We start from the raw sequence: 21,187 nt of genomic DNA on the forward strand, positions 1-21,187 counted from the left end.
GCACACGCTGTGGGCTGTAAAGTTTTAAGAATTTGTTTAGCAGGAACGGGAAAAGCTGTTTTTGATTATTAGAACATGATAACAGTACAATATCACAATGGTAATATTAAAAAAAGTCTGTAAAAATCTTAGTTTCGTTAAATAATGTTCACCTACTTTTTAAAAGCCATAACTGGCCAACACTTACTAGTACAGTTCTACAATTGAAGCTGAATGTCCCTCTCTAATTTGAAAATAGGCTTCAACTTTGCACCCTTACCTGCTTCCCATCTAGAGTGAACAGCCTCTTCACCACCCCAGAATCCAGCTTGATGGCATCAGTGATGTCTGTCAGGACCTGATCAAAGGTGTGGGCGGTTTTTTTGTTCAGAAGAATCCTCACGGCTTTCCGCGGCTTGACCCCACCCCGAATCACTGTCACCAGCTTGGGTTTGATGAAGTCTTTGCTCTCCCGCATATCACTCTTCAGCAAGCCCAGCGAGGAGAGGGAGCGTGCTCCACTGCCCTTGACGTTTACAGACCAGTTGGGGTTCACGTTCTTCATGTAGTCTACTTTGCGGTACGGCTCGTTGGAGGCGCAAACGTAGCTTTCCCCTACAAGGAGAGATAAATAAAACAGTATCCCGTGAGTAATTAGGATTGCAAACAATTCCTACCGAAATTATTGACAAAAACGAATGCAAGTGCCTACAGTGCTCAACTTATTAATTATAAAATGACTGCAATATTTTAGTGAGAACTGATAAACCAGTTAGATACACTATGTTGGCCATCATGAAAAAATAGATTGACCTTAATACACTACATGTAAAGATATGCATGTCTGACACATGGATTGACTATCAGACTGGTTTCATCAACTATATCCTCATTGCCAGAATATGGATGATAAAAATGCTGAGCTCTGTTCAAATGTTAAGTGACGGAGACATGGAGTCAAAACACCCTAATTCTGAATTGTGTGACTAGGATTGGAGTGTTTGCCGGTCCCATTACCTCACTGTTGCCTCACCTACAATAGCGTTAAAGTGTTCGAAATCGTGGCTAATGATTTGTGTTCTTTGGTAAAATAATGCATGCAGGCTTCTGTGCGAGTACTGTAATATTACATGTAGTAAATAGTATTATACACCATCACAACATTTTAAACCATTTCAGGGTTGCTCCTTCACAGTTGATAATGTACCATAACACTAAAATATAATTAGTTACAAAAACCCACAGAAGAGAGAGGAGAAAAGAACAAAACATGCTATAGCTTAGAATTCAGAATCGTTATCACCTTGTACAATGAGCAAAAATAGATCAGGAATTGAACTGGAGTTCAGTGATATTTCACTGGGCCTACATTTCGTTTCTGTTTGCCTGGTCCTGCAAACTCAAAAGAATAAATGGTACACTACATTTCGAATACCCATTTGCATTGCAAGACCAAGCTGTGTTAATTCTCAGCTATGTGAAAATGCAATCTCTTCCATGCTCAAGCAGAACCCAAAGTGGGCATGGGTTGCACATTCAAGGTATTTTTCAGGAAGACATGCCTTATCTGTCTGGACAATTATTTTAAATTCATTCCTTTCTTTAGACATAGTATTACTGTATGCAGTACCATTTTCCACCAAGCTAATTTCAACAAACATGTTACTTTTTTTTTTTTAAATTCAAAACACAATTACTATTTTAAAGTCACCAAAAAAAATGTGAACATGTTTAATTCATAATTATTATTATAATTTTTTTTTTTGGTTTATTTTATTTAGCTATCCTTTGTTAAACATGTGTAGACAAAAACTTACATTTTTCTGATGCTTGCTGTGATTTTAGGAATAGTCTTTTGTTAAAACGAACGGGGGTTTCCTTGTACAGTCCACCCTCTTTATACCTCCAGGTAAGGGCCATGTGGCAAAAACGAGCAATAAGCGAGGGTGGAATTATAGTGAGGGTCAACAAAAAAAAAAAAGAAAAAAATTAAATAAATCACACACACACAACCTTCTATGTTTGCAATACATTCAAATGTTTTATTTTTTTAGTTATACAACAGTATCTCCAGGCCAATACAAAAATATATTTTTTAAAAACTACAGTACTAGTTCTTAACACAACAGTAGTGACATTTTGTCATCTTGGCCCATCTATATGATACACGGTTACTTTTGAGGAGCAGATCATACTTGAAAAAAATAATAATTAAAAATAAACACTCATTTACCAAATCACCCAAACAATTTCATAAAAACAAAAAAAAAGGATACTTTTTTTTGTGGTCATTTTAACTTTGCTGTTTGTGGCAAGACTGTACACCTGCTGAATACTATCCCCCATTGAGCGATGCCACCTGTTTATTTCACAAAGCAATTTAAGCTAACAGCATTCTTTTTTATGCAGTTAAAAAAAAAAAAAAAAAAAATGTTGAATATGTACAGGCAAATTCATTTGGGCAAAACCTGCACGTAAACAAACCTCTTAATGTACGTACTACTTTTTTTTTTTTAACATTTACTGTGGTTTATAAAAGTCACTTATTTTAGACTGTGTCAAGCCTTTTTCAGGTTAAGCAAATCGACCCGTTCCATCAAGGTAAGCCATTTGTTTTTATCCATTACAATGTCTCCAATTGTCCTTCGATTAACAGCATATGCACCGCTTAAACATTTGCAATGTCTTGCTGACTTGCTTTCTTATTTTCAGATGCACACATGTAGATTTGTTTCTTTTGCTGTGGTGTTAAATGTAGGGTAGACTCTCCATGTTGTACTTTCCGTTTTGCTTTGGGAGCGGGAGTGTTGATGACATTGGTATGAAAATTCAGATAACAACGAATTAGGAAAGCGAGTCAAAGGTTAACTGCATAACTGTTGATTTAATCGGCCAGGATTATTTCGCTGGCGCTGTAATGAGGGAAACTACAATGCTTATATTTATGTTTGCTTGGCTTACGAAGGTGGCGAGTGGCGGGTGGCTGATGGCGGGGTGGTGATATAACGGGTACAAATAGCACTGTTTTTATATTGGTGGCATCTGTTCAGAGAGAACAGCTGGCAGTATGCAAGGGTGGCATTATAAAGGGGGGCGGTACAACAGGGGACAGCTGTAGTAAGAATTTTGTTACAAGGTCCCAGCCAAATCGAGCAGTCGTTTATTGTAAATTACTTCTTATAAAATGAATTCATTTAACACAAATTTCCTATTTGTACAAATTATTTTGGTGCCCTCCCAGGGAGTCACAGCATTTAGGCTATATGTTCAATATGCAGGTCTGAATAATGCCATTGGGGAAACGATAATCTGAAAACCTAGTTTGCTGTAAATGCACATGGGAATGAGGCTCTTGTTTCAACTCTCTCTACACTGACTGATAAAAGCATTACAAATTTCAAATAGTGTGCAGCTGCCAACGTTATTTGATGCAGTCCAGCAAGTGTGGCTGAATAAGAGAAAGATAGATAATTAGCTTGTTTGAGTGAATTCCATTAATGGCATTTTTGCAGATTTACAGTACTGTGTGGGTGTTTGCTGCTGATTCAACTTACAGAAACACTAATGCATGTGGGATTTCTTGTGTTCCCGCAGCATCCGAGAATGAAGTACATTACAGTAATAGAGCAATAATGATTCAACAGAGCCTGCTTTAATGACACAAATTCCCTTTCGGAATACCACAATGTAATACTATCTGCATGTAAGCTGTCGCAAAGGAATCAGAGGAAATTCAGGGATAAGCAATAGATGTAACTGAATGAAGGGTGCTGCACTGGTATGACTGCTTCACAGTATTCAAGAAAACAAATAATCATCTTAATTGTTTGCAGAGGAAGAGGAATCTGGACTCCCACTGGTTCATTACAGCTGCTGCAGATGTTGAATAGCGTTTAAGGCTGTTATAGTACATAGTGTAATTGAAACCCTGAACCAGATGCCAGAAGATGTAGTTTATGGGTGCTGTAAAGTCTTTCCGAGTTTAAATACAGAGAATGTGGCTTGCAAAATTGTCATTCCTATTTATTGCAGTTTGGAATAATACAAACAAACACTGTCTTAATCGCCTGAGGAATAATGGATTGAATATCAGGGTTTGAAATTAACACCTGCCAAACATGGGTTAATTTGGTCTTTGGTAGGTAAATTTCACACTACGTTTTTGTACACTTAACACTTTGAATGCCACCTGCTCTGTGAATTTGCGACAGACCGCTGCACCTTTAATAAACAGAAGCTGATGGCTAAAACAACAAGAAACTTGAAAAAATGATGTCACCACAATAAGCACCACAACTTCTGCTTTCGATTGATGTATTTTGTAATCTATAACAATTGTCAATGTAAAAAAAAACAAAAAAGAAAACAAGCAAACAAGTTAGAAAAACACAACAGCCGTTTAAAGTGGTGACATCAAACACAAAAGCCCAGGTTAGGAGAAGCAATTGGGGCAACCCTGTCAAGCATCAAGCAAATAGGCACAATTGGAAAGGTGCTGAGGCCCAACATTCACACAATTGTTGCTTCTAACTTGGCTTCTTTTTTTGATCGCTCCACTTTACACTGAAATGCTCATTCCCTTATCAGCACATTTAACCAGAATAAAGATACTAATACACATGTTCCAAGGGAAGTGCTCAACACAGACTGAAGCGTTCTTGGTTATCCTTGCACTACTAGAGAGAAAGACAGACAGGGAATGGGACAGACATCACAGGAGCAGACAAGTATTCTTTGGGAAGACACAGGGAGAACATGAAGGATAAGGCACAGGTAGATTAGAGCATACATGGACAGACATTTAGCCCATACATACAAGAACACATGAAAGAGTATGAAGCAATATTTCCAACAATGAAGATAATGAGCAAGACCAATAACGGCAAGGGATAATGAGAATGCATGGTAAGTGTATGGGAAGGGACAGTTGATGGGGCAGGCATTGCAGATCCAGGGCTGGAGTGTTGGAGCCTTTTTTTTTTTTTTGTTGCAGATGTGACGTTTGAGCTAATAAGGGAATGGTCACAATCACCTTGAAGTTATACAAAGAGCATTTCAGTGTAAAGTGCAGCGATCAAAAAAAGAAGCCAAGTTAGAAGCAACAATTGTGTGAATGTTGGGCCCAAGCACCTTTCCAATTAGTACAGTAGTACAGGGTGGTCCGTCAGCCCCAATGACTCACTCGTATGTGTTCGTGGGTTGCTTTGAGCACCCTATGAGATATTCGGATACAAATAAGGCCTGTATAAAGCTAATTTGATACGAATCATATGCAAAGTTTGAAATGTATGTCTTTTTTCAATAGTAACAATAATAATGATAAAGCATCTTCAAATTAAATTAGATCACTTCTCTCAGCACTTTATGTTGGCATTTTTCTTTGCTGGTCTTTACATCTTTTCATCTGCAATCGGCAACACGATGGGAGAAAAACAGCTAGTTTATTTACTTATTATATATATATATATATATATATATATATATATATATATATATATATATATATATATATATATATAATACCATTTTGTCTGGAGCGGGGGAGTGGAGCGCAAAGAAAAAGAGCCGAGCGGAGCAAAGAATGAGCAGAGGATATTATTATGAGCAGTGAGCGGAATTGTCTCGGCTTCGCTCCACTCACATTCTCTGAACACAACACAGACGCTCGCCATTAAAATATACTGTCTTTAAGAATTGAGTAAACTCTGTATCCCTTATATGAGAAGTGGGTAAATGATATATTGCCAAAATTCAAAGTATACCCTCGACTACACCACTGAGTAAAACTCAAAAGAAAAGTCTGAAGTACCTGGTACTGTCAGGCTTTCTCCCATCCAAGTACCAACCAGGCCTGAAAATTATTATTTTACTTCTTAGCAGACACCTTTATCCAGGCCAACTTACAACTGTGATATGTTTTTTTTTTTTTTTTTTTTTTTTTTTTTTTACATACAATTACTCATTTATACAGTTGGGTTTTTTACTGGACCGATCTAGGTAAAGCAGCAGTGTGTCCCCTTCCTGAGATGGAACTTGTGATCTTCCAGTCAAGAGCACAGTGCTCTAACCACTACTCCACATATGCTACAAGTGAAAAAACACTAATGTCTCATTGTATAACAACTTTTTTGTATATAGGTATACAAATGTCAATTGCTCTGGATAAAAGCATTAGCCAAATCAATTAATGACATTTTTCTGGCTTGCTATTTATTAATTTATTTATACATTTATAATATAAACATTAACTTGCACATTTATTCAAAAATATTTATTTCTAAATATATTTATTCCTCTATGCATTTTTTAAATAATTTATTTATACCTAATAAAGTATTCCTTTATTTTTAATTAAAACGAGGAAACTGGATATTTTCATACAGGAAAAAGAGCATTTCTAGAATCAAGTAGAACCTTCAGGTTTTCCGTGAAAGCTGGTCAGGCATGGATGCAAGCTTAAAAAATTAACGCATTTCAACAACTGCCCAGTGGCGCAGCGGGCTAAGGCTGTGTACTCTTCAAGGACATCATGTTGCAAGCTCAGACCATGAGATAGAAATATATATATTTTTTTACTATTATGTTATAAATGTTGTGGATATCAAACTGCTTGCGATCCCTAGTTTATTTTGACATTGACCTACATGTGGAATCACATGATTGGTAGATGTCCAGTTATTAAACTTTTCTGTTTGAAAAGTCGCTACACACTCTTAAACTAAACAGTAAGAAATGGAAAAGGAAGGAGAATAACAATGTTACCTTAGTTTGACGACTTATATTTCATTGTGTATAAGAGGTATTTAAGTTTTGAAATACCTCTTATACACAATGAAAGTGATGTTGCAGTGCTTGCACTGTGAAATAATTTTCCATACAGTTCGTCAGCATCTCTCTATCATTTTAAGAATTTAGGTTAGTTTCTCATATTTACATAATTAAATCTAAAATGATTTTTATAAACAGTATATGTTAATAAGATAGTATTATCATGTGTTATTCTTTTTAGATGTAAATCACTGTTAATGAGAACTTGTAAATGCTTACTGCTAAAAAAAATGCTTACTGCTAAATGAACTGAAGTAATGTTTACATTTTTTCTGATTGATTTGCAATAAAATCAAATATTAAAATATGTGTGGGAAATATTTTGCTGGATAACCAATCAAGAAAAGAACTTAGCAAGTTTTCAGTGTCTCTGTGTGAAGGGCACAGCAGGCAGTTTGTCAGATTGCCATGGGAAACTTACAGGTTTGAAACAAACACCCTCAAAGATATCTTGGGCCGTACTGCCTTTCTCTCCATGATTACTTTTTATAAATAAAAATGCTACCACAGAACAGCAAAAAACAGTTCAGAAAAAGTTCATGAAAATGCTGAATTATTTTTGCTGATGAAAATAAGATCACCCTGGCAGTGCTGTCTATTTATGTCTTGAATTACGTTTATTTTTTTATTTTTAGAATGGCAAAAAAATACACTGCATTGCATGCTGTTAGTCTTCTATTTACCAACCAAGATAGTGAGCCCAAAAGTTGTGATCTTCAGGAGATTTAGAAAGCAAGATAGGAAGAGACGAGGTAGTAGAGAGGGAAAAAAAGCAGCAAAAAAAATGAATTAAAAAAATAAATAAATACTGCATTGTATGCAAGTGTAATCATATTTGTTCTACAGATCTACCAAATTAAGACTAACAACTCTACGGTTTTCTTGTATTATTGCAATATATATTTGTATGGCTTACACACATCTATTTACAAACCTTTTTAGGTACAGTATTCTAGTGAAAGCCTACTTTGGAGATTTGCAATTTAGTTTCTCAACTTCAGAATTCAGCACTACATGGCAATGCCTAGAAGTTGGAATAATAGCAGGATGTACCATTTCTCCAACAGCTTTTACCATTTCAATGGAAGTAATTATTAGGGCATCAAAATGGGCAATGGGAGGAGAGCGCTTGGCTTCTGGAATGCGACTACTACCAATTCGAGCATACATGGGTGACATGCCAACCATGACTACAACAGTAGCCTGCACTAATCGGTTATTGGGCAAATTAACCAATGAGGTGCAAAGCAGGAGAAGAGGATGAGGTGTATAAAGGCCGTTTCCCAGGGCAAGCAGGGAGAATTGATGAGATGGAAGAGTGTGAAAGAATGCAAGATCGGCTGGCAAGACCTATGGACAACGGTACAGATCAGAATCAGTTTCCTCATCAGATCAACATATGACCATCACCACAGAACCTAAACCTCTGGGTGGGTGAGGATCCCTCATGTCCTTTGTGTTCATCACCTGCAATATTAAGGCACATTTTGACAGGATGTAAGGTGGGTCTTAGCCAAGGACAGTTTACTTGGCGCTATGACCAGGTGCTGCAACGTTTGGCCTTTGCATTGGAAGACAAATGTAACCTGACCAATAAGTTGCCACAAGTTCCATCAAAGCATTAAAACAAAAAAGACAAATATTCCTCTGTCCAGGAGAGCAACCACCAAGATAAGGTGTTAAAACCAAGCCTCGCCCAGGAAAACCGGAAGCTGCTAGAGACTCGAAAATGCTGGCAGATGTTGATTAACGGCTTATTTTTCCACTTGAGATTGCCACCACTAACATTCGACTACACATTGTCTTTTGGTCTGGATCAGCAAGCCTTGTTCATCTGGTCGAGTTAACAGTGCCATGGGAGAATGCTGTGGATGAGGCGTATGAGAGGGAGAAACTTTGGTATGCTCAAATAGCTGTTGAAGCGGAACAGCGGGATGTAGAGTCTGGGTTTAACCAAGTGGAGGTGGGTTGTCGAGGATTTGTGGCACACTCTACAACCCGGTTTCTCAGAGACATCGAGTTCAGTGGCCAACAGTTGCGTCGCACAGTGAAGAATTATCTGTAGCTGCAGAAAGGAGCAGCAACTGGATGTGGTTGAGACGGAAAGATTCTGGATGGGGATCTCAAGCACAATAGAAAGAAAGCAATGCTGATGTACGGAGCTGGGCTGAGTTGAGTGGAGGACGGAGGGGGTTGATGCTGGGATGCCAGAATCACGATCAAGCCCTCTTGAGGTGTTGTGGGCTAGTCGACGAAACACTGAGGACGAAAGGTGTCCACTTGAAGATGTACAGATGTACAGAGATGTACCCTACTTAGCTCAATCTGGACAGTTGTCATGCTGATGCACTGGGGAGACCGCACTGTGGTTGATCCTCAGAGCAAGCATCGCAGCTGTTGTGCGTGCTGATGCGCTGGGGAGGCAAAATAAGCTGATCCGTGGAGCCAGCATTACACTTCAGCCATCAACACCAGGCAGAAGGATATCTACATCATCAGATGGAAAGAAATGCAAATGGATGGAGATGCAGATGGATCACATTAGTTTACTGTAAAGCTACGTCTTAGTTGGTGCTTATCTTGGCGAGAGTTCAAATCAGCAAGAACTTGTAACATCTACTCTCATGTAATGGAAATCAATCATTCTATATGACCACACTTTCTGTTAGAACCTTTCCAATCTATAATTTACACTCATTCTATTTTATTATATTTTATAACAAAAAAAATAACAAAGTTTAGCAAGAATCTGAATCACTGTTTTTTGGGTAACTGCAGAAAATAGTGATCAGATTTATGAATTAATATATTAGGCTACTGACAATCTCATGCTGTGCAAACTGTAACGTCCCAATTTTTCAGTGTGTCGAACCAATTAATGACTCAGATGTGTCATTGTTAGATAAACTAGTAATTGTATTAATTAATGTATTTATTTCTACTGAATGAAGTATAATAGGGGTCTCCACAACATTTAATTTTTGGGTTGTACAGTGAAAGCATTATTGTATTTATTGAATGTATTGAGTTAATTGTACATTTCAAAAATATTATGCTTTTACTTTTAAATATGCATCTATGGTCTCCCTAATATTAATTTGAACAACTTGCACTGCTGAAATACTTATTGTTTTGTTTCTAATATTTTTTTAATTAAAAAGTGTTCAAGGCATTCAAAGTTTTAAGGCCGGTTTATATTCCCATCGCTCGACTGTCGTTTAAGAGCAAGGCAACCTGCGATCATCGCTGTCGTGAAGCCGTGCAGTTTAAACTTTCTACTGGCAATCACCCTGCTCTGGCAATCAAACTGATCTTTGACCTCGTCGCTATGGTTATTACAACGCCAAAATGGATGACCGGTTGTTTGTCGAATCTGCTCTGTGTTTATCCCTGCGTATATGCAGTCGATAGAGCTGATTATAAAGATCAGATGAAAAAGAACGCATGGTTATCAACTTCTGAACAAATGCAATCAACTTGTAAGTATTTTAATCTCACTGAAAGTGTAACCGGTGAAATTTTAATTTTAATACAGAGACTGCTGTTTTAAACACATTGTATATTACGAAATGCCCCAGGTCCAAAATTATTATTATTATTATTATGCTGCTACAAGATTTATTTTTAAATATAGTATAGCACATCCAATATTTTCTGTAATAATAATAATAATAATAATAATAATAATAATAATAATAATATTCTTATATTTTGCATGTAAACTCTTATTTGGTATTTAAGATGAATTTTCTATTTACTGGAATCAATTGTATCTTGAACTGACTTATTTTAAAGCTTGAAAAAACATAGTAAGTTATGCTTATCAGATCCTCAGTCAAAGTGTGAATCAAAAAATAGCTTTTTTTTAATATAGGGTTGATGAACAGACCGGGCTAAATCTAGGAATGACAAACAAGCAAGAGTATGTATGCACTACACTGCTGAGGTAGAAAGAAGGCAGCTGCAAGAGAAAATAAAAGGTGCAAAGCTCCTGTCAGTGATGTCAGATGGTTCAACGGATAGCGCTGTCATAGAAGATGAGCTAGTATATGTATGATTCTGCCAGAAAGGGCTGGTGACTGCAGTTTGTGCGCATACAGTCTCTGTAGAGGGGAGATGCTCTACATATCTCAGAAACTATATCTTCACTCATAAGGCAGATTGTTTCAGATCCTGATGAGATTACTCAAATGTTGCTTCTTTTTGCATTCTCTTTTGTCGTCGTCACCCCCAGGAATGATGCTGGCCGGTAAAATGTCTGTGTGGCCGGTGGATTGTTCCATCTATTAGCCAAGGTGGCTAGTGCATGGAAAAGTTCATTTTAAGCCCTGCAATAGGTATCATTTTAACTTAAGAGCTACAGCACTGTATGCTTTCAACTGAGGATATTGTCATACAAGATAAATCAATACCCTACTGGAGATGGATGGTTTCAGGACAGCAATGCCCCTGTCAACACAGCACAAGTTGTCATTTAAAACTATTTGGTTTGAAGAGCATGTGGTACACATTTTTCATCTCCCTTATTGTAGGTCCCAATAATGTAGTAATGTTACTCAACTCAATTTGCACCCCCAACCTTCCAGAAGGATTTAGAGACTTTGATCAATGAAGTACTGTCATCTACATAACTACAATATTTAGGCAATGCTTCCTATGGTGTCCCAACGTCCCAGTAAAACTGTTACAGCAGGTGTTTGTATATCCAATGATGTTTCCATCCCCTGTACATATATACTGATGCACAATGAAAACGCAACAGTCTAAGTTTTACATCAACAGCTCATTCGGCACATACATAATGTTATTTACATTTTAAATAGTGCAGATAGGTGTGTTGATTGTTTGAGTAGTATTGTTCCTTGGGTAAGAAAATACTGAGCTCAAGTCATGTGGTTTCAGCAAAAATGTCAGGTGCTCAGAGTTTTATATTTGAGTTGAGTTAAATTGCCAAAATGAGTTGATTAAGAATCTGTATAAATAGCCATTTGTAAAAGACGTGATTTTAATTAACGAAGGATATAACCATGCCCCACTTTGGTAATGAAGACTGCCTGGTTGCTATAGGCATGATTGAAGGCAGTGGGTCACCACACCAGCCCAGGACCGTTATGCTGACTGTTGCATTGTTCAAGCCAACCAATGGGGCGGTGCAAGTGTGATGATTGAGGGCAACCTTGCTACTCAGCGATACATTGACAAAGTCCTTGAGGCAACAGTTTTTCCGTTCTTGCAAGCCAATCCGGAAGTGTCGGTTTTTCAGCATGACAATGCAAAATCACACGCTGCTAGGATTACAATTACATGACTTCAAGAAAACAATGTCGAGGTCCTGCCGTGACCAGCTTTTTCTCCTGATCTGAGTCCAATAGAACACCTGCAAGACCAAATCGCCAGTGCCATCCTCAGCCGCAACCAGCCAACCTTCGCCAGCTGGCTGCAGCTGCACAGGAAGAGTGGCAGAACATCCCACAGCAGTCTATCCAGAGGTCAATGCATCACCGCTGCCAGGATTGTGTTAATGCTTAGGGAGGTCATACCCGATACTAACTTTGTAATGTTTTCATTTTGACAGTGTGTCACGTTTCATACTGAAAACGTATCATGATTCTTTGATCTGTATTTCTGTTCACATTTTCTGTGATTTTGTTTGATATCTATGTTTAAAATATTTGATTAAATCCATTAGACCGGAGTGTTGTGTTTCTTTTGTGCATTGGTATATATACTGTACTATTCCAGAATTTGGAACAACTCTTCAATAATTAAACATTGTGTTTCATGACATCCATGTGGATGAATAAGATGATGCTCCTATTGTAGACCATACTATTTTTTTTTTTTTTTTTTCAATCCTCTAATTAAACTTCCACACAAAAATCAATTTGGTGCAGGAGCAAACATCAGCATCAAGCAGCAACACAGCATTGTGAAGAAAGCATCAAATTGAGGCAATATATTATTATGACAGCAAGAACAGATTGTGTTTTGGGGAGTTACTGTTGTGACTCATACAGTAAGGGACAATGTGGTTGCAGAATCGCTTTTCAATTAGGAAATCAACAAGGACCATTTCTATAATACTGTTAAGCCTTTCTTCAGAGTCTCTCAGTCAGGAACTTTGAACACAGCTGTGTACTAAATGTAAAGACAATGGGCTCCATGTACTAATATTACTTACATGTTTGTAAATACTGCAAATTCTTAGCCTCCTTCCTTTGTAGAATTTTTGCGTGCAATGTACTAAACGGCTCTTTTTTGTGAACAACTACCGTAATATAACCGCAAGTTTATGAACAGAATAAAATTACTGCTCACTCTGCAGGAGAGATCGGAATTTGCATCTCATTATAAATAGATTAGCAACAGCGAAAGTCAAGATTTAGAACTTTGTTCTGGTAAAGATAAATGAGTGGTATAATAGTTAATAGGAAGAAACAATAGGCAGATACAGCAGGATCGAGCTATGATGGTACACGTTGGATGCCGATATGCCTGTGGAGCAGCGAAGAACATATATAACTGTATATGTAAACACACTACCGCTGTCCATCATATCAATACAGTGATAAAACACATCACTGATCCGCCCATCCGGTGTGTGCGGATGGGGGGGGGGGGGTTCTGTACTATTGTACGTTTAAACTATTGTATCCAGCTCCAGAGTGGACTGTTACTCCAACACTATTTGAGACAGCGGTGTGCAGTTATTAGAATTAGCGCATCGCAATTATCGTACAGCTATTGATATATTCTGAATGCGTATACGCAGATATTGGTATATATTGAATGTCCACCTAGAATACATTTGCATCTCATGTTTCTAATTACCGATGCATTACCATATGCAACATCAATAATGGATAATTGCAAAGCATTTGCCTTTTTTTAAACTGTTGTGAAAATTCTGGCGAGAGGGTAAATAAGTGCAAGGTATTTCTGTAATTTCTACCAAACACGAACATCTGATTTTTGTATCCGAATACATGTCAAAAAATATTTGTTCGAATATTTGGATATTTGTCCCAGCGCTATTATCATTATTCTATAATTTTGCTCACAGCAAGCTACCTAAAGTTTTACAGAAAACCCTACATTTAGGCATAATGTTGCTCAACATTAGCACTAAAGTCTACAGGTCTAAATAGCAATATGTGCAAATGTAACATCCATATAGACAGAATAATAGCCTCCTATGACAGAGAAAGAATGAATCTTGGTTATAAATCTCCCTCCCTCCCTGTGAGTACGCTGTGTAAAGGGAACAGAGTGTCCCAGACTAGGTGGCCTGACAATTCATTCCCTGGGTTAGGTGGAAGTCAGCCATCTAGAAAGAGGGCTGAGCTATGGTACACCAAGTCATCGACCCAGAAGGGAAGCAATGTGGCAACCTCGGACTGGAGAAAATAATTCACCCGCTAACCAAGGGGGCGTGACTGACGGTCAAAAGCTGAACATGTTATGGTTAAGCTAAAACCAGAAAGGAGTACTGTGAAATGACCATGATTGTTTTGTTGGGTCTAAAATCTACTTGTTTGTTATATTAGACGGCTAACAGGATCTGAAGCTGTCGCTTAAGGCCAGCACTAAACCCGGACAACACTTCACCACTATGCACGAATAAATTGTATTTCACCACGAGCACTTTAGCACTCCCTGTGGACTTGTGATCGTGTGTGGGTCTTTGTGTGTGTTCTACTGTGTTTATTCTTTTGATTATTCGAAATTATTATTTCGGGACTGCAACCCATTGTTTAGACAGCGCAATACACATTAAAACCTGTTTGGATCATGAACTTTGTTGTCCGTCTTCTGTTTCATCATCACTACACCTGCTCAATGCAAACAACTTTGCCACACAGGCTTCTCTCCAGATTATGAAACACTCAATACTGTAACTTGTGGTTCCAAAACTGTGGTCTGTTCGTGTAGTTTAGCCCTTTACTTTAATTGTGGAATAACGCAGATTTTTAATTTAAAAAAAAAAAAGGAGAATTTCGTCTTTTTTTATGGAAAACTAGGATCCCTGATTACAGGATATGTATAAAGTCTGCACTTTTCCCCTTTATCTGTTTCCTTTTATTATGGGCGTGTTTATAAATGAATATATATTACAGCTCCCTTTGATGCAATACCAAGCATCGCCTTCAAAACTGCCATTAACTGAAACAGCTTTCTTATGTAAAACAAACACTAACTAAATAACTTACATATTATGAAGGCACATTTGTCTCGTCAAAATTACAGACTTTAAATATTTTTTTAGCCAGCATTATTTAAAAAAATTACACCTTGCACTCACATAAATGCACATCAGTAATCTGTTCTCATTTTACTGCTTGTGTTCACTGTTCAGGGAAAAACATGATCTGGCTGTCCCAGTCTTTTCACTCTGCATAAAAGTAACACACTGCATTGAATATTCCTTACTCTGTTGCGATGACTATATAAAAAATAAAAAATAAATAAATCATTAAATGCACATTTTTTTGTACTTTTCATTTTTAACAATATAAAATATGTGCTACAGGGTTGCCAGGGAAATAGGAACATACCTATTATTTCCACACGTTTTGGAGAGGTCAGCTGCACATAGTAACAGAAGTTAATGTGAAAAAAGGAGGCTATTGTTGCTGGTGAACTGTACCGTAGTATGAATGATCGATTTCAGCTCCTTGTTATTATATAGGGTTATTCAGCCAGGTGTAATATCTCACAAGAATATGCCAAAAGGAAATTCTATTAACACTTCTGGAAATAATGTGTAGTCTGCTCTATTTAATCAAAAATACTGTGAGTCACCAAACCCGTTTGATTTACACATCACAGCCCAGCAGAAGTGACACATAACACCCTGTACACTCTCTAATCATTTAATTTTTTCAAATTTCTTCCCATCCACCTCGTCTTCGCATGTCGGTATTTTTTATATGTACATCATGAGAAGTTGGCAAATAATAAATTGTGTTAGAAATAGATAGAATCATTTGTTACACGAGGTAACAGTTGATCTGAGGACTACCACAAGCCCCAGTGCACTATTTGTCAGGAGGTTTGCCAAACAAAACCCTTAAACCTGCAAAATTGAGAAGTCATTTATCTACAAAGCATTCAGAATGTGATTTTTTTTTTTAAATGAAACAAAAGAAACAGGAACTTCGCCATCAGTAACTTTCAATGTGATGACCTGGTAGCGAAGATTCATGTCCAGAAATCTCATTAATTTAGGTAGGTTATATAAATACTTTACTTTCTACATGTACTTATACATATACACAAAAAAAAAAAAAAAAAAAAAAAAAAAAAAACTAGTTTCAAAATGCTGTTGTGAAAAAAATGCATGTCATGGTCTGTGGGAAAAATCCAAACACCAAGGTGGTCCATACATTGAAAAAGGTAGGGATCCATTGATCTAGATACATTCAAGTGTGGCATTATTCTGTGTTCACCCGCCTCCGCTACATCCCCATTGGTGGGAATATGCATCACTAGGAGGGGAATGAGAAGAGATTAAAATGCATCTACTCCAAGCACAAACCATGAAATCAAGTCAAAATAATCACTGCCTCATACTGTTTTTTTTTTTCTTTTGGTTTTTTTTGCAGGGCGATGACCTAAATCAAACGGAATCTGTCTGACTAGACAAAATATAAATAAAAAGGTAGTAGTTGAAAGGCTGGCTGTGGTGCGAGTTACTGTGCAGTATTGTAAACCATGGTCATAAACCTTATTAACGGTGTTTAACAGTCACCCTTTCCTGTAAACTGTTTGAATAGATTTCAACAGTTCAAGTAGGTTACTAATTCCTTTTGGAAGGAATGACAGGAATGATGATTCAGCAATATGAAAACGATGACTCAACTAAACAATTGATGTGGACACATTTGTTACTGGTGTATATGAATCCCACATTAGCCAAATCATTACTTTATCATCATATTCATAATATACTGTATATAAGAAAAAACATCTTAACAAACAATCCCTTCCCTTTTGTGCCAAATGGTCAGGATGATAAGATGCATTCAAACCAGCAATCTGTGTGTGAAATGAATGCACCTGTCTGAACAATCATTCAGGTATTAGGTTTGGCATATTGAAGTAGGTTGGAAAAGGCACCCTGTCATCCCACCCCCTTCTAAGAGCTCTTTATGCCTCCCACCCCCCCATACACACACACTATGACTGATGTGGAGCTCACTTCCATGATATAAATGTATAAACTGGAACCACATTTGTAAATACAGTCAAACCATATGGACAAAGAGGCACCTAATAATGGTATTCATTTCCAGGCTTTACATGGAAAACACCAAGTTGATTGAGTTAATTGGCTAGTTTGTGTGTGTGTGTGTGTGTGTGTGTGTGTGTGTGTATATATATATATATATATATATATATATATAAACCAATAGTATGGATATCTATCAAGACTGCTGTTTTTAATAATATTTCAATAATGGAGCCCTCATGAAAGAGACTATGACCATACTGAAAGACTGATTATTTTAGGCTTTATACTAAACTACTAGAAGAGATATACCTAAATTATTACTGCTCACTATTTTCCACAGTAACATTAAAATGTGGCTGCTGTTGATATATGTCATGGTCATTTTCATCATACCGTTAATTTTCAATTTACATCTAGGCAACCGATACAAGTTTAACTTGAACTTTCCATATGCTACTCTCACACAAAAAAGTATAGCACAAAAACACGTGCATTTCTCATTCTTTGTTTCATTCTGAGATGACTGGGATTATTTTGGGAGGTGTGTTTATATGTACACTATGCCTGGGATTATTACGTACGACAATGAGCACGTTCTTACCTTCTACCAACTCTTCCATGCTTGAGAGCTTCCTGGTTCCATCTACTGTATATATGATCCGGACTCCTTGCGGCAGGTTAACATTGTCAGAAAGGGACCTGGTAAGCTCCATGAGCAGGGCATCGAAAGACCTGAAGCGGTCACTGGACACAGCGTAAATCAGTCCCTTGAAATACTTATCTCCGTTTTTGTAAAATCTAACTTTTTTGGCTTTCTTCTCTGAGCTGAGGGCTTTGAGAGTACGGGTGCGATAAAAGCTGCAGTGGGCACTGTGAGCTGGACTTGGAATCAGCCCGTTCCCTCTGGATCCCGACCCAGACCCTGTGCCGGCGGCCCTGGATGACCTGTGTGCCTTGTCCCGCTCCTCAAAGTGTTCCAGCTCGATACTCCGGATATTATGGGCCATTTTTGTTGTAAAAAAAAAAAAAAAAATATATATATATATATATATATATATATATATATATATATATATATATATATATATATATATAATGTATGTATTTGTTTGTTTAAAAAACACACACACACACACACACACTACTGTGTAGTATTTACCAATCTATTTGGTATTGCCCCTATTGTCAATCGCAGGCGTTAACAATGCCTCGTCAATCAGTTTTACCATAGCTGTCTGTGTAACAATCTATCGTTAACATACCTTCGTGCGCTTATCTTTTTAAAATCTTGTTTTGAATTATGACTACTTAACTAAACAGCACTTTAGTGTCTTGTCCTGGTCTGTTAAAAAATATGATCCACCCAGATACTTCAAAACACCTATTGTTCCAAAAAGCCACAAAACAGGAACGCCGATGACAAGCTACGTGTCACAATGTGATCTTCAAATGAATTAACCACAAATTAGATACAGTTCCATTACGAAACCCGTATAACTAGAGAGATAGGAAAAAAGACGACAACGACAATCCAGTGCAAGCAGAACCATTCAAAATCCAAAACAAGTTGGCCCAATTTCTTCAAAAACCACAATTCGACGAACTGAACACGATCTAATGAGGACTTGCAGATGATGCTTTCTCCAGTCGCAGATGAGACTCAGAGCAAATCAATCTCATAATCCCAGCAGCTGCGGCAAATTTTACAAATCAAACGCAAATATAAATTAAAATGAACACAACAATTGAAAACGGTAACGTATTGGGTGTAGTAGAAGATCCAAAAATTAACAAACATATGTATATACTGTCTAACCGAGACGCATAGCTGCTGCAGAGAACCCTTGCCTGTTCTCCCACATCCTTCGTCTGGAGACTTCCTAGCTCAGTCAGAATTACAGCAGGACAAACTGCAATCATCCAAACTAACGCACTGCTGGAGAGAGAAAGAGAGCGAGCGAGAGACAAGGATTCCTTTGGGTCCTAGTGCTATTAAATTAAACGCTGGGTTTATGAGTCAAATTATGCGTTTAAACCCCACATTTTTTGGGGATATCATATCCCTACCTATCTCCATCTACTGAGTGTATCAATTGTTCCATTATCTAACAGACCTTTCTGTCATTGTATTCCTTATTGAATCGTAACTTCCAGGGTTGGACAAAGAATACAGTCAATAATCCAGCACTGATTTTACAATCTCTCAATGCTTACTCTTGTTCCTTTTTGGAAGATGGGATGGCAATATGCTGTGAAGTTCGTTCCCTGGATTTAAATCTGATCCTTGTGAAACATCAGTAATTTGTGAAGTCGTGGATACATAAACACCTGCCAACATACTATCTGTACTATTTGCCCACCGTTAAAGTGCTGACTTGCCTTGCAAGACCTTGAAAGAGACTTAAAACAGGGAGGTGCATTTTTTTATTACCTAATACATGTCAGGGATCTCATTTGCTTAAGAGTCCATTTACACACTGTTTGTGCTGCATATCTCAGATGTTTCTGTTGTTTTGTTCGGTACTTATGTACAAACCTCTGCGCTAGTTTTTCCCTCGTCTTGGCTTGAAGCATGTGATTGAGATGAAAGACTGCTGGTAACGTCAAGCATTTGCTGACAATTCTGCAGTGAAACTGTTTATGGAATGCAATAAAAACATCCCAGCAAACCAGACTGACATCATCAGTACAGACTTTAACAGAACATAAATGTTTTTGATGACCATGTAACCTTTTCCTGCAGAACTTAATTAACAGGAAAATACAGTGAGAGGTTAAAATGATCTTGTGTTAATTGATTAAATACTGTAGTGTAGTCTAGGAGGCTAAAAAACGTTACTAATAGGCATGCAATCGTGGATGTCTGCAACATTTTAAGAAGAGTACTGATTTGGCTGGATTTCATTATAATATACTTGATGTGTCACATGCATATAGTTTCCAGGCATACTGTATAAATAACAGATTGCTGTAATTACTGTGAAGAACAGCAGTGACCAAGCATGTAGAATACTGTATAATATTGTCTCAAAACCAAACATACGGTTTCCCGCTCACAGTACAACTTTGTTTCAATTGCTCAACCAGTAAGGTATCTGGACTGGGAAAAGGCATCGTCTCTGTGGCCCAAATTACCAGTGTGGAATAATTTCTCATAGCAGTTTTCCACATAAGCTTTTATCATGTTTGGATTAACAGTGTAACACCTTCAGCAGGGATATTCATATCCATTGAGGATAATAAAAGCCCATTTCAACAGGCAGAAAGAAATTACTATTGCTACTGAATTTTACTTTTCAGCTTTAAAATAATAAAAAAAAAAGTTAAATGCAGCTTTGATATAGTATTGTAGTGTTTTAGCTAAGAAGGAAGGACACAAAACAGAGAGGCAAATCAAAACAGCAGCCTCTTTATTCAGCAACAGGTAATCATACAAACACATAACATGATTCCACACTCACATGCTGCCTATTTTATAACCCACAATCCCTTAATTTTGCAACAATGCGAATAACCTTTAGCTAATCAGTGCCCGTGATCAGTCCCACTCACTCTGACTCCTGCCACGTACACTGATTTAATCTCGGGGGCCCCTTTTCCGCGCTTTGTGAGGGGTCAACACAGGTGCAGGTACCACCCATCACCCAGCGTGGTAACCAGTCTGTAACCATATACTGCAAGTTGATAAGCACGGGTGCATCCCCTGCAATTTACGTGCACAGCCACATGATGGTTCAGCAGCACAGTCCAACAGTCCTGCAGCAACATAACACACAGACCCAGGTTCAGCCGGTAAACTGTTGTTACAGTATGTAGTTATAACTGGAATTGAGAAATCGTTAAATTCAAAGTACATTCATGATACAGAATTGGTTTACGAGTCCTTTTTATTTCAAGAGCTGTATCTACTTTATGATCTATTGTGATTGTTTTCAAGGAGTGGTTGTACAAATAAAGGGGTTGATTCGAAGGATTGGTCTAAGGTATGTGTATCAAACAAACCCACATTCATATCTTTGGCTACTATTTATGAATTGTTTAAGTCCTTGGAGATTTAGAAGCACACAAACATTTTCAAATGAAAATGCGTAAACTATAATGTTACTAGACTAAAAGCCAAACATAGATTTTACGTTACATACACAT

The 21,187-nt window shown here is 37.5% G+C and overlaps 1 protein-coding gene across 10 annotated transcripts in view; it reads right to left on the minus strand.

Annotated features, from left to right (window-relative positions):
• The window catches only part of LOC121296815 (serine/threonine-protein kinase DCLK2-like), a 109,025-nt gene extending 90,929 nt beyond the window's left edge, over nucleotides 1-18,096 (minus strand). For all 10 annotated transcript variants that reach the window (XR_005947109.1, XM_041222696.1, XM_041222686.1 and 7 more), the window contains exons 1-2: nucleotides 17,643-18,096; nucleotides 260-594 (exon numbers count right to left, since the gene is read on the minus strand). Coding sequence is in view for 9 of the 10 variants with exons in the window: in XM_041222696.1 (XP_041078630.1) it covers nucleotides 260-594; nucleotides 17,643-18,048 (741 nt within the window). In the remaining variant the exon portion in view is untranslated. The remainder of the gene's footprint in view (nucleotides 1-259; nucleotides 595-17,642) is intronic.
• Nucleotides 18,097-21,187: the final 3,091 nt, after the last annotated feature.

The sequence above is a fragment of the Polyodon spathula genome, chromosome 2 (assembly GCF_017654505.1).
Source record: "Polyodon spathula isolate WHYD16114869_AA chromosome 2, ASM1765450v1, whole genome shotgun sequence".
NCBI classification, from domain to species: Eukaryota; Metazoa; Chordata; class Actinopteri; order Acipenseriformes; family Polyodontidae; genus Polyodon; species Polyodon spathula.